The sequence below is a fragment of the Hyaena hyaena genome, unplaced genomic scaffold, assembly GCF_003009895.1.
Source record: "Hyaena hyaena isolate Hyena2069 unplaced genomic scaffold, ASM300989v1 scaffold_564, whole genome shotgun sequence".
Taxonomy (NCBI): domain Eukaryota; kingdom Metazoa; phylum Chordata; class Mammalia; order Carnivora; family Hyaenidae; genus Hyaena; species Hyaena hyaena.
The window spans coordinates 952,508-970,871 of NW_024081195.1; the positions used below are offsets into that span (position 1 = coordinate 952,508).

Below are 18,364 nucleotides of genomic sequence, written 5' to 3' on the forward strand. Positions count from 1 at the left end.
GTTAAGCGTCTGACTTCGGCTCAGGTCTCATGAGTCTGAGCCCTGCAGCAGACTCTGTGCTGCTCAGAGCCTGGAGCCTGGAGCCTGCTTCAGATTCTGGGTCTCCCTCTCTCTCTGCCCCTCTCTGTTTGCACTCTATCTCTCTCCCTCAAAAATAAACATTAAAATTTTTTTAATTTAAAAAAGAAGTTAAATGATTCTCTTAGCAGCAAGATTTCTATTAGCTTGGGAAACAGCAGTAAAAGATGATGGCACAAGGGAGAAAAGCAAAGTTCTGAATGGACAAAAAAGCTAAAAAAAAGAAAAAAAAAGGTCATATCACAGTGGCCATTCTTCCTGGGAGAAATGCTTACCAGGCCCCAGGCTCCTTACAGAGAAAATACCACATCCATACTTCCTGCTGAAAGCACAAGCCCTCTGCAGTTTGTAGCTTCTTCTAGGCCATTTCCTATGTCAACATACTCTGCTTCTGAGTCTAGTTACTGGACTATAAAGGGCACTTCACCAAATGGCAATAGACCTATTGACTGGCCAGACCTATTGATTGGCCCAAAAGAACATCTCAATAGGGACAATAGAGATTAACCAAACCAATCATATCTTCTCATCTGCTTGTGAGACATCTAGGGAAATCACCGGTTGATAGAAACAGCAACTAGAATATATACCCAGAAAAAAGGAGGAGTGGATACAATAGGAAATGCAGAAATAGAAAGGACAGGATGTGATGACTGACCAGATGTGTGCTATTAAGGAAGAATAGAAAGAATAAAGAAAGCCAGCAAGTGTTTAGTTTGAATGACTGGGGAAAAGGTAGTAGCATGAGTCAAAATGGCAAAGTCATGAGAATGGGTAAGGAAAAGAATAAGGCTGGTTTAGGATGTATTGAATTTGATAAGTGAGCCAACACTCCAGATCAAAGATATTCAGCATTATCTGGATGCCTGTGTGGATTCTGGGAGAGAATTCAGAGCTGACCACATTGCAGTGTGGTGGCCCACACAGGGCTAATGCGGATGCCATGAGAGTGGAGACAATGCCCAACATAAAAGAGCTATATATAAAAAAAGAGGGCTCTATTTAGTGAAGAAAAAACAGGAAAAGGAGCCAGAGAAGAGGCAGAATTGTTGACAAAAAGTTGGCAGGGATTCTAGAAGTTTGTGATGTCATGGCAACTGGGGCTAGAATAGCAGTTTATGTTCACCATCAGCAAATGGCAAGGGAAGCTAAAGAGGATGAGGTTTTGAGGCAGGCCCACTGGGTTGTTGGCTGACAGAGGGCCACATTCACCAAATGTCTCTTCCAATGTTTCAAGGAAGTGGAGGAGGGCAAATAGAATTTTTCAAGGAGTTATGGTAGTGGAAGGAAGAAATGCACAAGATGACAAAGGCAGGAGGTAGGTTTAAAGGAAGGTGATGTTATTGTTCTCATTTATTTTTTAATAGGAGAGTCTTCGGCATTTTTGTAAAGGTATATGATTTAAAGGTCAGGAGTTCTGAGAAAATAGAGAAACTGAGCTAAAAATTAAGAGAGGGTTATACAGTTGTAATGTTCACACTGCCCGGATTATAGTAAGTATAGTGAGCCCATTCCATTCAATTCAGACTCCAAGGTCATTAACATTTAAGAGTCTATGGCCCTTCTTGTGTAGCAACATGGATGGACCTTGAGGGTGTTATGCTGAGCGAAATAAGTCAGGCAGAGAAGGACAAATATCATATGTTTGCACGTATAGGAGGATTAGGAGGAACTTGACGGAGGAACAAGGGGGAGAAGAAGGGCGGAAATGGTGGGGGAAAGGGAGAGAGGCAAACCATGAGAGACTCTTGAATGCTGACAAAAACTGAGGACTGATGGATGTGGGGGGGAGGGGGGATGGGCATGGAGGAGGGCACTTTGAGGATGAGCACTGAGTGTTATGTGGAAACTAATTTGACAATAAACTATTTGTAAAAAAAAAAAAAAAAGAGTCTATGGCCCTTCTTAGTTTGCATGAAGGGCTCCATTAGCTCAAGTTGTCTGTGGCCTCGATAAATACTAACAAATAATTGCAGATTGCTCCATTTCCTACTTAACCTAGGTCTTTTAATGTTGTTTCATTTATTTTATATAAAATCTTCTTTAAAAATCACATAATATCTTATAAAAATCCTAGAAATCAAAGACTTTAAAATTTCATTTCCTAGTGCTTTCTCAAAGTGTTCAAATGACAGAATGGTTGAATTTTTCTTCATTATTTCTGATTTAAATATGGGCACTAGGTATGTTATTCTTCTTTGTCCTTTTTTTTCCTTTCTTACTTACAAGCACTTCTATTTTATCAAAATATTGGGCTATTTGCATAACTTACTTTGCATATTGAATTGCTTTGAATGTATTTGTGAGATCTCCACCAAATTGGTATGTCCGGGATGTTGCTTCAATCATTGCATCTTTGGTTTTGAAAGTGTTCAGGTTAAATATAACTCTTGGATTGTTGGCATACTGAATTAACCCCACCTTCAAGAAAGCAGAAGTTTATTAAAGGCTTGTCATTACATTTAAATAATTTCTAATTAACCAATTTAAATCAAAATCAAAAGTGCATTTGGATGTGGGCTGATAGTATAAGGGAATAATTTCCAATTTTGTTCTTAAGAATAGTTATTTTACTTCCAATGGAATGACTTCTTTATTAGAGGCTGTCAGTTATAGCACTAGTACTTGTTGATAAACAAGATCATGTCTTATCATGTAATATTTGGTTCTCAAGAGTAATAGTTATAGATTTTCAACTACAAAAGTTATAGATTATCTGGTAACGGATTATTAAGTACTGTCTGATAATATTTTAGAATGGGTAAATATTAGAATAAAGTTCATAACAGGAAGATTAAAATGATATAAACCTTCTAATTAACAATGGATATAAGCATATAAACAATTATAAGTAGTCATGGATGGAAGATAACAGGTCATCAAATAAGAACAGGTACATAGTAAACAAAGAGTTAGATTTGTGTACAAAAGAAAAAAAATAGTGAGCTAATCAAAACATCAATTTGGATGTATTTATTATTCTGATTTCCTCTAATCACAGACGTTAGCATCTTTGGAAAAAAGCTGCTATATGTGCAAATAGGCAGAAGGTTTCTGGCCTTCAGAGAAAATGCCATTAGGGAGAGTTCTCATTTGAGGAATATGCTTAACTGACTGAGCCACCCAAGGGCCCATCATTTGAGGAATCTGACAAGCGGAATAACTTCTGAACAAGGTTGGGGCACATACCCTAATCCTTTAGATCAAGAAGGCCAAATACTTCTACTAATATCTCAGCCCTGAAATCATCCTCTATGCCTAGGAGTTGGAAGGTTCTAGAGTAGGAAGTGGCAATAAGAGGTCAGTGTTGTAAGAAGGTCTTTAAGATAGAGATCAGTATGTAAGGAAGGTGGAAGTGGTAAGGCCTGGATTTCTGAGTTCAATCAGCTACTTGTGCTAGGAAGCAATCAAGTAGGTACTGGGAAGATGTGAAAAGTATATTTCTGGAGCCCTGTCTTTAGGACAGGATGTAAGACCTGAGAGAGAGGAAAGGGTCGAAAATAACTCTAAGGATTTAAATGTCTAATATGAGAGGAAGATGGTATGACAGTCCCAGAACTCCTGTGTGAGAAAGGGGAATAATGAATAGAAGACTTAAATAAGTGTAGTATATTAGGACTTACAGAAAGGTCAAATTTAGGTTGGAAAAAAAAGAGACTGTGTAAATCATCTCTAGGGATGAATAAGATGCATGGGAGGTAGGAAGACAAGGAGAGGAACGCCATGGATTCCATTCAAGAAACTATTAAATATAGTAAGTCATGTTATGGGGGTAAGTCCATTTAGAGATAGATAAAACAAGCAAATGCCTATGAAAACTTCTCTTACGATGGGACCTTTACAGGATGGTGTCCAGAAATAAATGACATACCTGCTCTTATTCATAAAATTTTCTGGTAAAAGCTCACAGTGAAACTTCCAACGTTTCAGTGAACATTAATGTCCTCTTGGAATTGAAAAACAACGTCAATGGGAAAACATAATAATATTTTGTAATACTGTACAGGAAAGCAGAAAATCAAATTTCAATATAGCTAAGTGTGAAGGGGAAAATTGTCCAACAATTGTTACTAGATGTTGGACACAAGGCATCAGATGACAGGAACAACCCAAGAACATACACTGGGAACTCTGTCAACTGGCCCTGTTGATATTCGTTCAACCAGAATGACCATGAAAGAGCAAATCCAATAAGAAAGAAAGAAAGAAGACCCAGAACTTTAACAATAAATGTTATTCAGTTTTATGGAAGTGTGAAGCTTCTGTTCCTGAGTTTTGGATGCCTATCTCAAGAAGATAGAAAAGCAAATTAAAGACTCCTTAAAACATGAAGAACTATACAAAATATTAAAAAGTCTTATTCTGTGTAAAAAGAAAGGACCGAGTAAAATATGATAAAAGAGTAAAAAATAACAAGATAGGATCATGCTGTTTATAGACTTAAAAATGTTTAGTTTTGAAAGGGAGGGAGAGAGAGAGAGTGCGCATGGTGCGCACATGCAGAGGGGGAGCAGAGAGATGGGGGAACAGAGGATCTGAAGTGGGCTCTGTGCTGAGAGCCTGATGCAGGGCTTGAACTCACAAACTATGAGATCATGACCTGAGCCAAAGTCTGATGCTTAACGGACTGGGCCACCTAGGTGCCCCTGTCTATTGACTTCTTTATAAAAATCCCAGGAATTCAAGGCCAACAAAAGAAATTAATTTTTAGTCCAGAAAGAATATGTATTGGATTTTAAAATGTATTGATAAATTCATGATTTGTAGGAGGGAAAAATAAGCAACTAAAAAAAGATTAAAATGCCTATCAGAAATAGAAATCTAAGCTCAAACACCAACATTGGGCAACATCATAGACAGAAAAACTCAATGTAGTGCAAATTTCAATTAACTGTCAAGGTTAACATTAAATGCATTTAATGTGGGTATTTGACAAATGGAAAAATTAAGACCTCGTATCTAACAATATTTCCTTAGAATGAAATCTGTGGGTTAGTGTATATATTATTAATATTAATAATAATATATATTATTAATAATTAGTGTATATAGACACATACCTGTGTCTTTGTGGGGCCTATATCCAGGCCTTGGACAAATTTTTCCAAAAAATTCTTTACTGCTTCCCAGGGATAAATACTGTTTGACTCATCACATACAACCACAACATCTATGAGAGAAGGGCAGGCTACACAGGAAAAGATGAAAGAATCAGATTTCCATTGTTAATTCAATCTTCACACTCATATGCAAATAGGACAAAGTAAAATGGACTTGAAGGGTTGGCTTGTATTTGATAAATATGGCCTCTGCCCTCATGTAAGGTATTGCTCGGACCCTCTGAACATTCATCACTTACTCTGAACTGCAGGTGCAAAGCTGGCCAAGAGCTGAAAATCGGGACTGATATCAGAACAAACACCAGTTGCATAATACTGGCTTCCGCACTGTTGTGCCCACAGGGGACCGCACGTCTTCAAAGAAATGAGAACAATGACAAAACACATGGAAAATGTTAGTTTTCTACTTCTCCATTTGTAAAACTCAGATCATTTCTATGATTTCACAAGATACTAGGAATTGTCAACTCTTGAAACTATCAGGTCAAAAAGACCTCTGAGAGAAAGTGCCTCTGAGAGAAAGAACCGACAGAAGTGAGGGAGAAGATGGTGGCTGGGCGGGGAGGCAGGTGTCAGCAGCCTAGGGAGGAACCCTCAGGTCACCCACCAAACTAGAGAAAGGAGGTGTTTTCCTTCATCTTTTATCTCTCAGTTATGTGGGCTTCAGGGGCTTTATCTGTAAATGAGGATAATGTATCTACTGTCATTTAAGGTGTTGTGAAGATTAAATGGTTCTATAGATACAAAACACTTAGAACAGTGTGGGGTAAATAACAAATGGCATGTGGTTGTTAGCCAACATCATTGCTGCAGTTATTCTTTTCTTCCCTCAAAGTTTGTTTATGTATTCATTCTGAGAGAGAGAGGGAGAGGGAGCTCCGGAGGTAGGGGCAGAGAGAGAGAGAGAGAGAGAGAGAGAGGAGAAAGAGGAGAAAGAGAATCCCAAGCAGGCTCCACACTGTGCAGAGCCTGATAGGGGGGCTCAAACCCATGAAATGTTCATGGCCTGAGCAGAAATCAAGAGTTGGATGCTTAACTGACTGAGCCACCCAGGTGCCCCTACTGTTGTTATCTTGAACAAAGGTTATACTATTCATTTATACTATTATATTATATGTATACTCCCACCTATTCTATTTAGCAGGAACCATAAGCCCCCAAGAGCCGGATCAGGCAGGAACTTAAGAGTGCTCTGGGCTGGTATAGATGCCATGGTAAATGAACAGTCCAGGTGTCATACCCAAGGCCAGGCAACCATGGCTCCTGCCCATTGCCAGCCTTGCCAGATCTTCCAAATTTTCAAGGAGAGTTCGAGAAGACAAATTCTTTGTGCCAATCCACTAAACAAACACAAACGAGGTATATGAACTACCAGCTTTTAACTATGCTATAAGGTATTTGAGGACTTCTGATCCCCCTGTTTCCACTGCCTCGAAGTCATCCAAGCTGGCACTTGTCTCCCTTCCCACATCATACATACTCCAATTCTTAATATCTCCATTAACCCAACCTCAGATCCCTCCTTTTCAGCGGCCTTTCAATGCCAAGGATTCCTGATTAAATTGTGATTGAATCACACAGGAAATACTACATTAAATCCTGTTAAAACCGCTAGATGTAAAAGGAGAAAAATGGGAAAGAGAAGTCTAGTCAAAATCTTAAAGAGCATCTACAAAGTTTAACATTATGTAAAGCTGTGGCTCAATTATTAAAATTTAAGAAAAGATGTGAACTTTCAATAAAAAATTTGGAAGAATAAAGGGGAATTTATTTGACCCAGTTTAATTGTTGGTTGCTCAAAGGAAAAGCAGCTGTGATCATATTGCATGAACAGTGAATAAGCCATAGTTCTTTCTCCTATAACACTGGCTCATTCTGCAATTAGTTAGGGGGAAAATCACGATTGATGCCTTTGGTTAGTTTACCAAATGATGAATACCAATTATATTGATTCCTGTATCCCCATCCCCAAGTTGGTTTTTTAAAAATCACCTTGAAAAATAATAACTCATGAAGCGTTCAAGAATTTTTTTTGTTTTAAAAGCAATGGAAAACAGCATTAAGAAGTTGAAATTAGAATATGCCAATTGTTAATGCCAGAACTACATTCCTGCTTTAAGCCCAGAACTTAAGCAGTTTCAAAAAAATGTGATGATTGTCAGCCTTTTCCACATAATTCTTAAGAGTATCTTAAGATTTTGACCTTTTAGGTATGTAAAGGAAGCTTTGGCTCTCTCTGCTTTCCTTCCTCTTCCCTCCTTCTCTCCTTGCTACATTGGTTGTTAACTTAATCTCTTAAATTCTCTTGCAATTTTATTTTACTTTATCTGAATTTACAAATTAAAAATTTAGAAGTGCATCCTGTAATCCCTATATCTCAATATGTTCCTTTTCCTGAATTTATTCAACCTTAAAAGCAAATAAGCAAACAAAAAAGAGGAAAACAATCCTATTTTAAAAACTTTGGAATACAATGAATGATGAAGATTCATTGTGCTATTTATTTATGCTTTGAATTCACATATTATAAGCAATATCTAATTTATTGAGTGGTTCCAATGTTTGAATACTAATATCTATTAGTAAAAGTAGAATGACATTGTTGAAAATTAATTATTTTCTTAGAATAATTCAATTATACACATGGGCTTTTTAAGTTAGCATGTCAATGGTATAGACATAACTAACGTACAGTTAACTTTTCTATGGCTATTTTAACAGGGCAATATAACTGGGATCATCTATGAGTAGGTGGAAATGTCTAGTAAGATTGGATTTTTATTTGCCTTAGACATTTTTTTTTGGTATGGGATGGTTTTCAGTTTTTTATATAGTCAAATAAATCTTTTCAACAATTTCTTATATTATTTCTTCTATTAGTTCTAAGCTTATAAATTCTTCCCTCTTTTAGAAAACTTTCATTTTCTTCCTGTTTTTTTATATTAATTCTTTAATCTGCTTGAAAGTATATTTAGATAAACAAGTTATTAACCAGTGAGTTGTCCCCAAACCACTTGTTAAAGAAGGTATTTCTATTTCACTCATTTCTGATGTTTTCTCACAGCATACTAGAAACTCAATGAGAGTATACACTGACATGATATAAGATGAGAGGCCAAGCCGTGACTTAAATGATCAGATTCACCAAAGGGTTATGGCAAATGATAAAGACAGAAATACTCTTCAGCCTGGAAGTGCACTCTCTGAATTAGCAGTACCTATCTTAAAATTCCTGTGGGAAGAAAAAACGGGACTTGGAATTCTGCTGTTATCAACAAATGCTAAGCACACTTTCCAAAGGTCAAAGGATTGGTGTTCCTTTTGCTACTTTCTTCTAAGACATTCCGTGTCAATGGTTTTGCTGAGTATGTTAGTAAGACTATATAACAACAGACGGGTATGCCATGTTGAATATCCACATGGTATGATTTATCCCAAAGCAAACTCTAATATTTAAATATCAAGATTTGATTTGATAGGTGGGATGATGAGAAGACACTACACACTTTCTTGAGACAGATGAGAATTTGAAAGGTAAACACTCACGAGAAATCCTCCGGTTCCTAAGTTCCTTGTGAGTGTCAAGCCAAGGCTCATGTTGGTTTTCATTTCGGTAACGTTGGGAATGGTTGTAGCAGCTTTCAAAGAGAAAAAGATTTTGAAAAGTGAATAAATCTTCACGATTTATTTAAAGTTGTTAAAAAAAAACACTCCACACCCGTGTTTATGTGTAGCATTGAGTTCAGCGTCATATCCAGGCATTCACATCATATATTCACATGGAGAGAAATAAGAGGCCTTCAGTGACCTGGCAGCTAATACACTGAAATGTGTGAAGCTATTAGGAGGTGGTATCTGGAAAGGGCATAACTTATAGACATTTAAGTTTAAAAATTTTAAAAACAAAGTGCTGGCCAAACAAAACACGTCTGAGGACACTATTCGGTCTCCAATTTGCCAAACCACTCCTTTCAAGTCACAGTGTCTCCATCTAACGCTTTATTCTGGATCAGAAAAAAATATCCTTAAAGCGTTATTTAAAAATGTCATATAGTAGAATCTGGCCCAAAACAGTAGTGAGTGAATTTTAAAGGGAAATTCTGAACAGATGCTCAACATCACTTATCATCAAGGAAATACAAATCAAAACCACAATGAGATACCACCTCCCACCTGTCAGAATGGCTAAAATTAACAATATAGGAAACAACAGATATTGATGAAGATGTAGAGAAAGCAGAACACTTTTGCACTGTTGGTTGGAATGCAAACTGGTGTAGCCACGCTGGAAAGGATTATGGAAGGTCCTCACAAAATTAAAAATAGGGGGCACCTGAGTGGCTCAGTGAGTTAAACGTACAACTACGGCTTAGGTCATGATCTCATGGGTTGTGCGTTTGAGTTCTGTATCAGGCTCTATTGCTCTCAGCTCAGAGCCCGCTTTGGAAACTGTCTCCCTCTCTGTCTTTCTCCTACTCATTCTCTCTCAAAAATAAATAGACATTAAAAAAATTAAAAATAGAACTACCCTATGACTGCAATTGCACTACTAGGTATTTATCTAAAGGATACAAAAGTGCTGATTTGAAGGGGCACATGCACCCCGATGTTTATAGCAGCACTATTTACAATAGCCAAAGTATGGAAAGAGCCCAAATGTCCATCAACTGATGAATGGATAAAGATGTCGTATACATCTAGTGTGTGCATGTGTATGTGTGTGTGTGTGTGTGCATGTGTGTGTATGAAATTTTGCCATTTTCAACACATGGATGGAACTAGAATGTATTATGCTAAGTGAAATAAGTCAGTCAGAGAAAGACAAATACCATATGATTTCACTCACATGTGGAATTTAAGAAATAAAACAAATTAACATAGAGGAAGGAAAGGAAAAATAAGGGAGGCAAACCTTAAGAGATTCTTAAACACAGAGAACAAACTGGCGGTTGCTGGAGGGGTGTTGGGTGGGGGAATGGGCTAAATGGGCGATGGGCATTAAGGAAGGCACTTGTTGGGATGAGTGCTGGGTGTTGTGTTTAAATGATGAACTACTCAATTCTACTCCTGAAACCATTATTACTCATATGTTAACTAACTTGGATTTACCAAAATTTTCATAATGTTTATTTTTGAGAGAGAGAGTGTGTGTGTATGTGAACAGGGGAGGGCAGAGAGAGAGACACACACACAGACTCTGAAGCAGGCTCCAGGCTCTGAGCTGTCAGCACAAAGCCCAATGCGGGGCTCAAAGTTGCGAACCACAAGATCACAACCTGAGCTGAAGTCAGGCATTCAACCATTTGAGCCACCTGGGCATCCCCACTAACTTGGATTTAAATAAGATAAACAATGTGAATAAATAAATAGGAAAATAAAAGGAAGTTATGAACCTAGCCATGTAAAATAATAATCCCCAACTTCCTCTCACTGACCTAGGGCATCATCTTCCGACTGTTTCCATTCTTGAGCTGTGGAACATTGCAATTCTCAATGTATTATTTACTCAAGTTTTCTAATCTCTGCCTAGCCAACGTTTCCACTTTCACTTCTCCTCCTTGACCCAGGGCCATTGTTTTGTTATCTTTACCTAAAGGTCAGTCTTGGAACTCCTTGTTCTCTCTTTTCTTTGTGTCTTCAAGAAAGGAGCAGTCTTTCCAAGATTAATTTTCCCATGGATCAGTGATGTTAATTCCAATTAGTTAATTCTATTCTTGAGGAATAGTTACTCCCTTTTATCACATCCTTCTACTCCCCCTACAAATAGGATTATTCCTTCTTATCAGGAAAATCTTCACTCAACCCTACTATTCCATCGAATTATTTCCCCAATTCTTCACTAGTCAACTTCTATAAACAAAGGTCTACTTTTACTCATAGAACTTATGTCTCACATGCTTCTAAATTCTTTGTGACCCATTTCTCCCCTCAACACTATTAGATTCATACTCAAGGTAAAAAAAAAAAAATTTACAAAATGTGATCTGCTGGAGTGCATAAAGAAAATAACAGAACATTACTGTAATAAAGCTTAAAATTTAATATTTTAAATTTATTTTTTAATTAATTAATCGTTTTTTTAGTTTCAGGAGTAGAATTTAGTGCTTCATCACTTACATATAACACCTAGTGCTCATTCCAACATGTGTCCTCCTTAATGCCCATCACCCATTTAGCCCATTCGCCACCCACCTCCCCCCATCAACCCTTAGTTTGTTCTCCATAGTTAAGAGTCTGTTTCCTAGTTTGTTTCCTCTATTCTCCTCCCTTCCCCTATGTTCATATATTTTGTTTTTTAAATTCCAGATATGAGTAAAATCATATGGTATTTGTTTTTCTCTGACTTTTCTTAGCATAATACATTCTAGCTCCTTTCACACCATTGTAAATGGCAAGATCTCATTCTCTTAATGGCTGAGTAATATTCCATTTTATATAAATCACATTTTCATATCCATTCATCAGTTGATAGACATTTGGTTCTTTCCATAATTTGGCTATTGTTAATTAATAATGCTGCTATAAACATCAGGGTGTATATTACCCTTTGAATCAGTATTTTTGTAGCCTTTGGATAAATACCAGTAGTGCAATTGCTGGGTCATAGAATAGTTCTATTTTTAACTTTTTGAGGAACCTCCATACAATTTTCCAGAATGGTTATACTAGTTTGCATTCCCACCAATGGTGTAAGAGGGTTCCCCTTTCTCCGCATCCTTGCCAACATCTGTTGTTTCCTGTATTGTTAATTTTAATTTTAGTCATTCTGACAGGGATGAGGTGGTATCTCATTGCAATGCTTATTCTTTTAAATTTATTTTTATTTAGGAAGATAGTATGTCAGTGTATGCACATAATTTTTTTAAAAATGAAAAGTACAAGGGGTGCTTGTGTGGCTCAGTTGGTTAGGCATCCAACTGTTGGTTTCAGCTCAGGTCATGATCTTGCTGTTGATGGGTTTGAGCTCTGCATCAGGCTCTTGGCTGACAGTGCGGAACCTGCCAGGGATTCTCTCTCCCTCTCTCTGCCCATCCTGAGCTTTCTCATTCTCTCTCAAAATAAATAAATAAACTTAAAGAAAAATATATACCTTGAGATGAGTGTTCAAGAGTTACAGGTGAAATGGTATACTGGGGTGATATAATAAAACGTTTGAACTATGTAATAAACTTTTGAGGGGCACCCAGGTGGCTCAGTCAGTTAAGCTTCCGACTTTGGCCTAAGTCATGATTTCACGGTTCGTGGGTTCGAGCCCTGCATCAGGCTCTGTGCTGATAGCTAGCTCAGAGCCAGGGGCCTGTCTTTGGATTCTGTGTCTCTCTCTCTCAAAAAAAAAAAAAAAATAAAAATAAAAACAACACACACACACACACACACACACCTTTGAGCATTCACCCCTAATGTGTACATTTTTATTATTTTTAGAAACATTATGTAAATGTATATGTTTACAATATGTATTGCATATGTCTTATATAGATGAATGTTCAAAATGTTTCAAGAGCACTGATCTAGTTCACCCATTATCTCCTTAAATAAGCTAATGATCTGTACTGAGTCTTTATAACCTTCAACCTAGGTAGCATTTGACACCACTAATATTCCTTCCCTCTCATGTTTATTGAACTCCTATCTTATGCCAGAAATGATGCTAGAAATTAGGTATACAGAGATGTATAAGAAACATGCCCTTGCTTCTAAGTCTCAATCACTATTTTTGAATCACTGTTTTGAATCTCTACTTACCCTTGATTCCCTAACATTGATTTCCTAATCTATACTTTATTTCTTCAGAACTCTAAGACTCTTCAGTGCTGTTTTTTTGGACATGATTAAGTTGAGTAATTTTTTAGATGCATCAGGAAATATTGCATGGGAATATGACTTATTTAGCTTTTTAGTTTTGCACCTTTCATAAATTTATGCATTAATAGAAAGCTTCTGTGATATAGATAATTAAAACAGCAATTCCAAACACAAAGTAGTCAAAATAGTGACTTTTTTTTAATCATTAGTATGCAATCGCTTAGACAAGACCAGAAACAGAATGTTTCTCTATACTTCTAAATGCAACCCTAATACTGACAGGTCTATACTTAATAATTTATTTTGAGAAGGAAGAGAGGTATGGATAGACTTAGATTTCTGTAAGTAACCAGCAAAATATTCCTAAACATTCATGGAAAGTGGTCCACAGTCTAGGGGTAGATGGCCCAAGAGGCAGCACATTTCCCATGCATCTTATTAAACCAGGTCTTCAATCTGTATTGGAAAATTGGATGTAATTGGACCTCATATGACTAAAGATATAAAGGCAAAAAAAAGCTGTCTATAATTCTTTAAGACAGAACTATGATTGATTTTGTTATTGTTTTATAGTTAGGTTTATAACAATGAGATTTGGTTATTTGTAAAAAAAAAATCATATTTCTAATTACCACTTACTTTCCAGATTCAGTTTTTCACATGTAGCAGTGGACAGATCTATAGGACATTTATACACATCTCCCATTCTGTTCTCAGGAAAGCCACTCCAAGGTGAACCAACTAGTAACCTAGAAATAGGAATTTTTTTCATTAAATATAACATGTTAGCTATAGTTTCCTAAAGATTAAGGCTGACCACAAAATAATGAAAAAAAAAAACCCCGCATTTAATTTCAATTTTTAATAAGAAAATAGTAGTTCATATTTGTTCAGCTATAACTGGTTCTTTTTCCTTTCCTCTTAGGTGATCCAAATGCTTAAATGATTTTAATATTTTTAAATGATTTTAAATTTTTATTTTTTTATTTTAGAGACAGAGTGTGAGTGGGAGAGAGGGGTAGAGATGGAGAGAGAGAGAGAGAGAGAGAGAGAGAGAATCTTAAGCAGGCTCCACACTGAGCCTCCAGCACAGGGATCCCACTATCCTGGGATCATGGCCTGAGCCGAAAATCAAGAGTTGAATGCTCAACTGACTGAGCCATCCAGATGCCCCTGCTGATCCTGATTATGGAAATATAATGTAGGGCAAAAATGTGACTTGCATATGTAATTTAAAATTTTCTACTAGCTACATTAATACAATAAAAATCATAGGTGAAATTAACATAAATCATATATTTGATCTAACTTGATATATCCAAACTAATAAGCAGTCATTATAAAAATCATTTAATGAGATAGATATTTGACATTCTTTTTTCCATACTAAGTCTTTGAAATTCAGTGTGTATTTTATACCCAGTGCACCAATCAATATGGAGAAGTAACATTTATTTAAATTTTTTTTTAATGTTTATTCACTTTTGAGAGAGAGAAAGAGAGAGCACGCGCACGTGCATGCGTGAGAGACAGTATGAGTCGGGGAGGGATAGAAAGGGAGACAGAATCCAAGCAGGCTCCAGGTTCTGAGCTGTCAGCACAGAGCCAGACGTGGGGCTTGAAATCACTTACTGGGAGTTCATGACCTGAGCCAAAGTCAGTCACTTAACTGACTTGGCCATCCAGGTGACCCTGGAGAAGTAACATTTCAAGTGCTCAGTAGCCACGTGTAGCTAGTGGTTGCCATACTGGTCAGCACAACTTTAAAGGATGAATATCAAAACCAAAAAGGAAATATTAAATTATATTTGTATATTAAATAATATTAAAACCAAAAGCAAAAACTAACATTTGTTGAGTGCTCTTCTTGCCCTAAGCACTTTCAGATGTCAATTTACTTAGGGAGCACATGAATTATCTAAGTGGCTCTACTGTTTATTGTCTGAGGGGATCCTTAGCAAAAACAGAGCAAGTATACTATGGAGCTCTCCTTTCATGTAATGCATTTGTAGCCAGAATGCAGGATGCAGAGTTTGGAGACTGCTGCTCACATCCTTCTCTGGTTAGTTTCATTTCCTACAGAGGTTTTCCAACTAGAGACTATTTCCCTGTAGAACCACTCACCTAACATTTCTGGTCATGTAAGAATAGACAGAGTCCAAGTAAGAGTCCGATCTTTAGAATCTGTAGTAGGTTAATTACTAGTAGCAGCATTGAGTTACTAAGAAAGTACATTTGGTTCAATGTTTTTTCCTTGTCAAGGTTGGGAAAGATGAAATGAAACTTAAATTCTTTCATGAGCCTTCTGTATAAATGTTTTATCATTATTGATTAAATAACATGTGCCTCACACTAAGTGCCACATGCATACAGAAAGACAAAGTGTACTTCTGTCTACTAAATCTAGTAAAGCTGTTTAAAATACATGCCAAGTAAAACAATAACAGTACAAATGAACAGAAAGATATAAATAAGTTTCCCTCTGAAACAAACATTAAAATGGCCAGAGGATACAAAAATGATTATCAAAGGATGAAGGTGGCAGTCATCATTCTTAGCAGAAGGAAGAGTATGAATACAGAGGAAAGGGGAAAATACAGATTATTTTGAAAGACAGTTAATGATTCACATAGCTAGTAAGAGCCATGCGTAACTGATTCTGAAGCTCAAGCTCTTAACCCTTAGGTTATTTTTCTTCCTCTTAGCTGCAAGAAGGTCTGGCATAGGGCCCAGATTGGAAAAGCAATCTGAACAAATGGGTTGGGTTCCAGAATAATCAAGGAGTAGAAACTGGAAATGGTGGTCAAGCCATACTTACTGTGATGGGGGTGTGGCTGTGTGGTGTATAGGAAGGCTATGGACACCAGCCAAGGTCATCTGATAAACACACATCTCCACTGTAGACCCAGACTATACTGTTCATAATGTAGGTAATAGCAGAGTATGTTCAAATAGTACTAAATGTGATAATTCAGGTGACTTCTACTGTGCACATTTTCCATCCATCCTCACCAGCCCAAGAGAAACACATTGAAGAATAAAAGTTAAGTGTTTATCACCTAACATTTAACCATCCTGTTCTTCAGAGCCTTCGGCAGTAAAGCACCATCTGCTACCTATTTCTCAAGAGAAAGCTCAAAAGGCTACTTGCTGTCTTCTGTTGCCTAAGTGTTCCCTGGATACTCTCTGCTTCACTTTTTCCAGCCTCATCAAAGAATTCGGGATTTGATAATCTTGCACTCAGGAAGGGCTATGACATCTCCACTATTGTTGTGAGGGCTGTGGTCTCCTACATTAATCAGATGGAAAGAGAGAGAAAGAAGCATCTGTACAATTGTGTGCCTCTTAACAAAAAGGATGTGAAAGTACTTGAAATTCTCTCAAAGAATACATAGAAATCCCTGGCAGCATTATGCCATATTCAACTCTTAACACAAAACAATAGAAAACAGTGGAAAAACAGATCTATCATTCTGGTGACTGGTAAAGAACAAGCATGTCCTTATCATAAATGACTCATTTTTTAAATATGGTGAACCACATTAGTAAGACACCTACAGGTCATGCTAGTGACTGCAGAGAATGTTTCATAGACTGTTGTTAACTCCTTTATTGGCTACATTTCTGGTAAACTCTCTTTGCTTCCACCCGAAGGCCTCAGTGAAATTCCTGACAATTCATCCTCATAAGGAAAGGCTATGACATCACTGGTGGCTGCTCCCAGGGAATTGTGACATTCTTATATTAATCAGACAGGAAGATGAGGGAGGCTGGTATATTTATTTATAAAATCTTATGTAATCAGCTGTAACAGGAAGAAACATGCCAGGAGAGAATGTTACAAAGGTGGAGAATAGGATCGGTTAGTGAGTAAACCCTGCTGAAGTATGGCAAAGCTTCTTTGAAGTAATGGATTTAACTTAATCACTACCAGACAAAAGAGCTGCATGAACAGTCGTGTGTGCTGATTCTCAAAACAAAACAAAATCCCAAGACATAAACTCTTTTTTCCTACAGTGAAACTGGGAATTCTTCCAAGATGACTTAAAATAACACTTACTGTTCAATTATCTTGTGGGGAAATAGTGATTATGTAGAGTTCCAAAACATAGCCAATTTGCCCACCTCCAGTGGAATTCAAAATACTTTGTTTACTTAGTAAACAGTATTTATGGTGGTGTAGGTACTTTTAAACCCACAATCCAGGGACTGTTATAAATATCTTCCTTTGGTCTGTGAGTCTATAAACTCTCCGAGTGTTCCTTTAATACTAGCAATTTTTCTAGATTATTGACAGAGGTGTACTTAAAATAGTAGGGCAAAACATGTTTTATTCGATGTTACAGATGTTTATTGAGATTCTGTAAGGCTGAAATTTTGCATAACATCAGGGGGTACCACTTCCATATGAGTAGTGTGCTCTGGCCCTGTTAAGGACGCATCCAGTGAGGTTGTACATGGTGGCCAGACCTACTATGTGCCCGACTTGATTCTAGGCACTGGGGGTACATCAGTGAATACGTCAGTCAAAAATTTCTGGTCTTGTGGAACTTACATTCTAGTGGGAAAAGATAGGCAACAAATTTAATAAGTAAATAAAACATATCATGATGGTGATCAGTGCTCTGTGGAAAAAAATGAGCAGAAGAGTTAGGAGTGTAGCAGGATTCTCACACAGAGAGTTGACACCAAAGCTTTTCTTTCCATAAAGCAACTTTATTTGTGCTGGCACTGCTCAGTTGGGTTTGTACCCGAAGAACTGAGCCCTGAATGCCATGTGGTGTAGTTTTTTTTATACATTTTCTATTTCTTTGTTTCCATATATGGTAACACACAAACATGCAGTCTGATTAAGTGGTCTCATGTTACAAGGTTGTGAGGGATGTTGTCACGTATGCATGTAGCCAGGTTGCTTTGAAGGTTTTTGTTTTCTCCTTAGGGAGGGGACCCTATCAAATGAGTGTGGGGTGGAAGGTGTTGTAATCTTTATTAGAATGGTCAGGGAGGCCTCACTGAGAAAGTGTCATTTAAGCAAAGACTTGAAGGAGATAAAGAAGTAAACCATAGGATTCTGAAGGAAAAATAATCCAGGCTGTGGGAACAGCAAAAGCAAGGGCCCTGTGGCTAGACTGCTGTGATAAGGAAGAATGTAAGAGGAGATGTGGTCAGATGGGTCATAGGGCCAGATCCCATAAAACTGGTATGAAATTGTAAGAACTTGGCTTTGCCTCTGAGTGACCTGAGAAAGCCATCGAAGGTTTTTCAGCACAGTAATGATATGATCTGACATATTTTAGAAGGGTTTTGAAGGCTGCTCTCTTAAGCATGATTTCCCTGGGGAAAGGTGAAGAAGGTGAAGC

At 37.3% G+C, this 18,364-nt stretch overlaps 1 protein-coding gene across 2 annotated transcripts in view; it reads right to left on the reverse strand.

Annotated features, from left to right (window-relative positions):
- ITGA2 (integrin subunit alpha 2) overlaps positions 1–18,364 on the reverse strand; it is a 109,186-nt gene that overhangs the window by 49,620 nt on the left and 41,202 nt on the right. For both annotated transcript variants that reach the window (XM_039256208.1, XM_039256209.1), the window contains 5 exons: positions 13,644–13,753; positions 8,745–8,836; positions 5,438–5,552; positions 5,139–5,266; positions 2,351–2,499 (listed from right to left, as the gene is read on the reverse strand). In XM_039256208.1, coding sequence (XP_039112139.1) covers positions 2,351–2,499; positions 5,139–5,266; positions 5,438–5,552; positions 8,745–8,836; positions 13,644–13,753 — 594 coding nt within the window. The remainder of the gene's footprint in view (positions 1–2,350; positions 2,500–5,138; positions 5,267–5,437; positions 5,553–8,744; positions 8,837–13,643; positions 13,754–18,364) is intronic.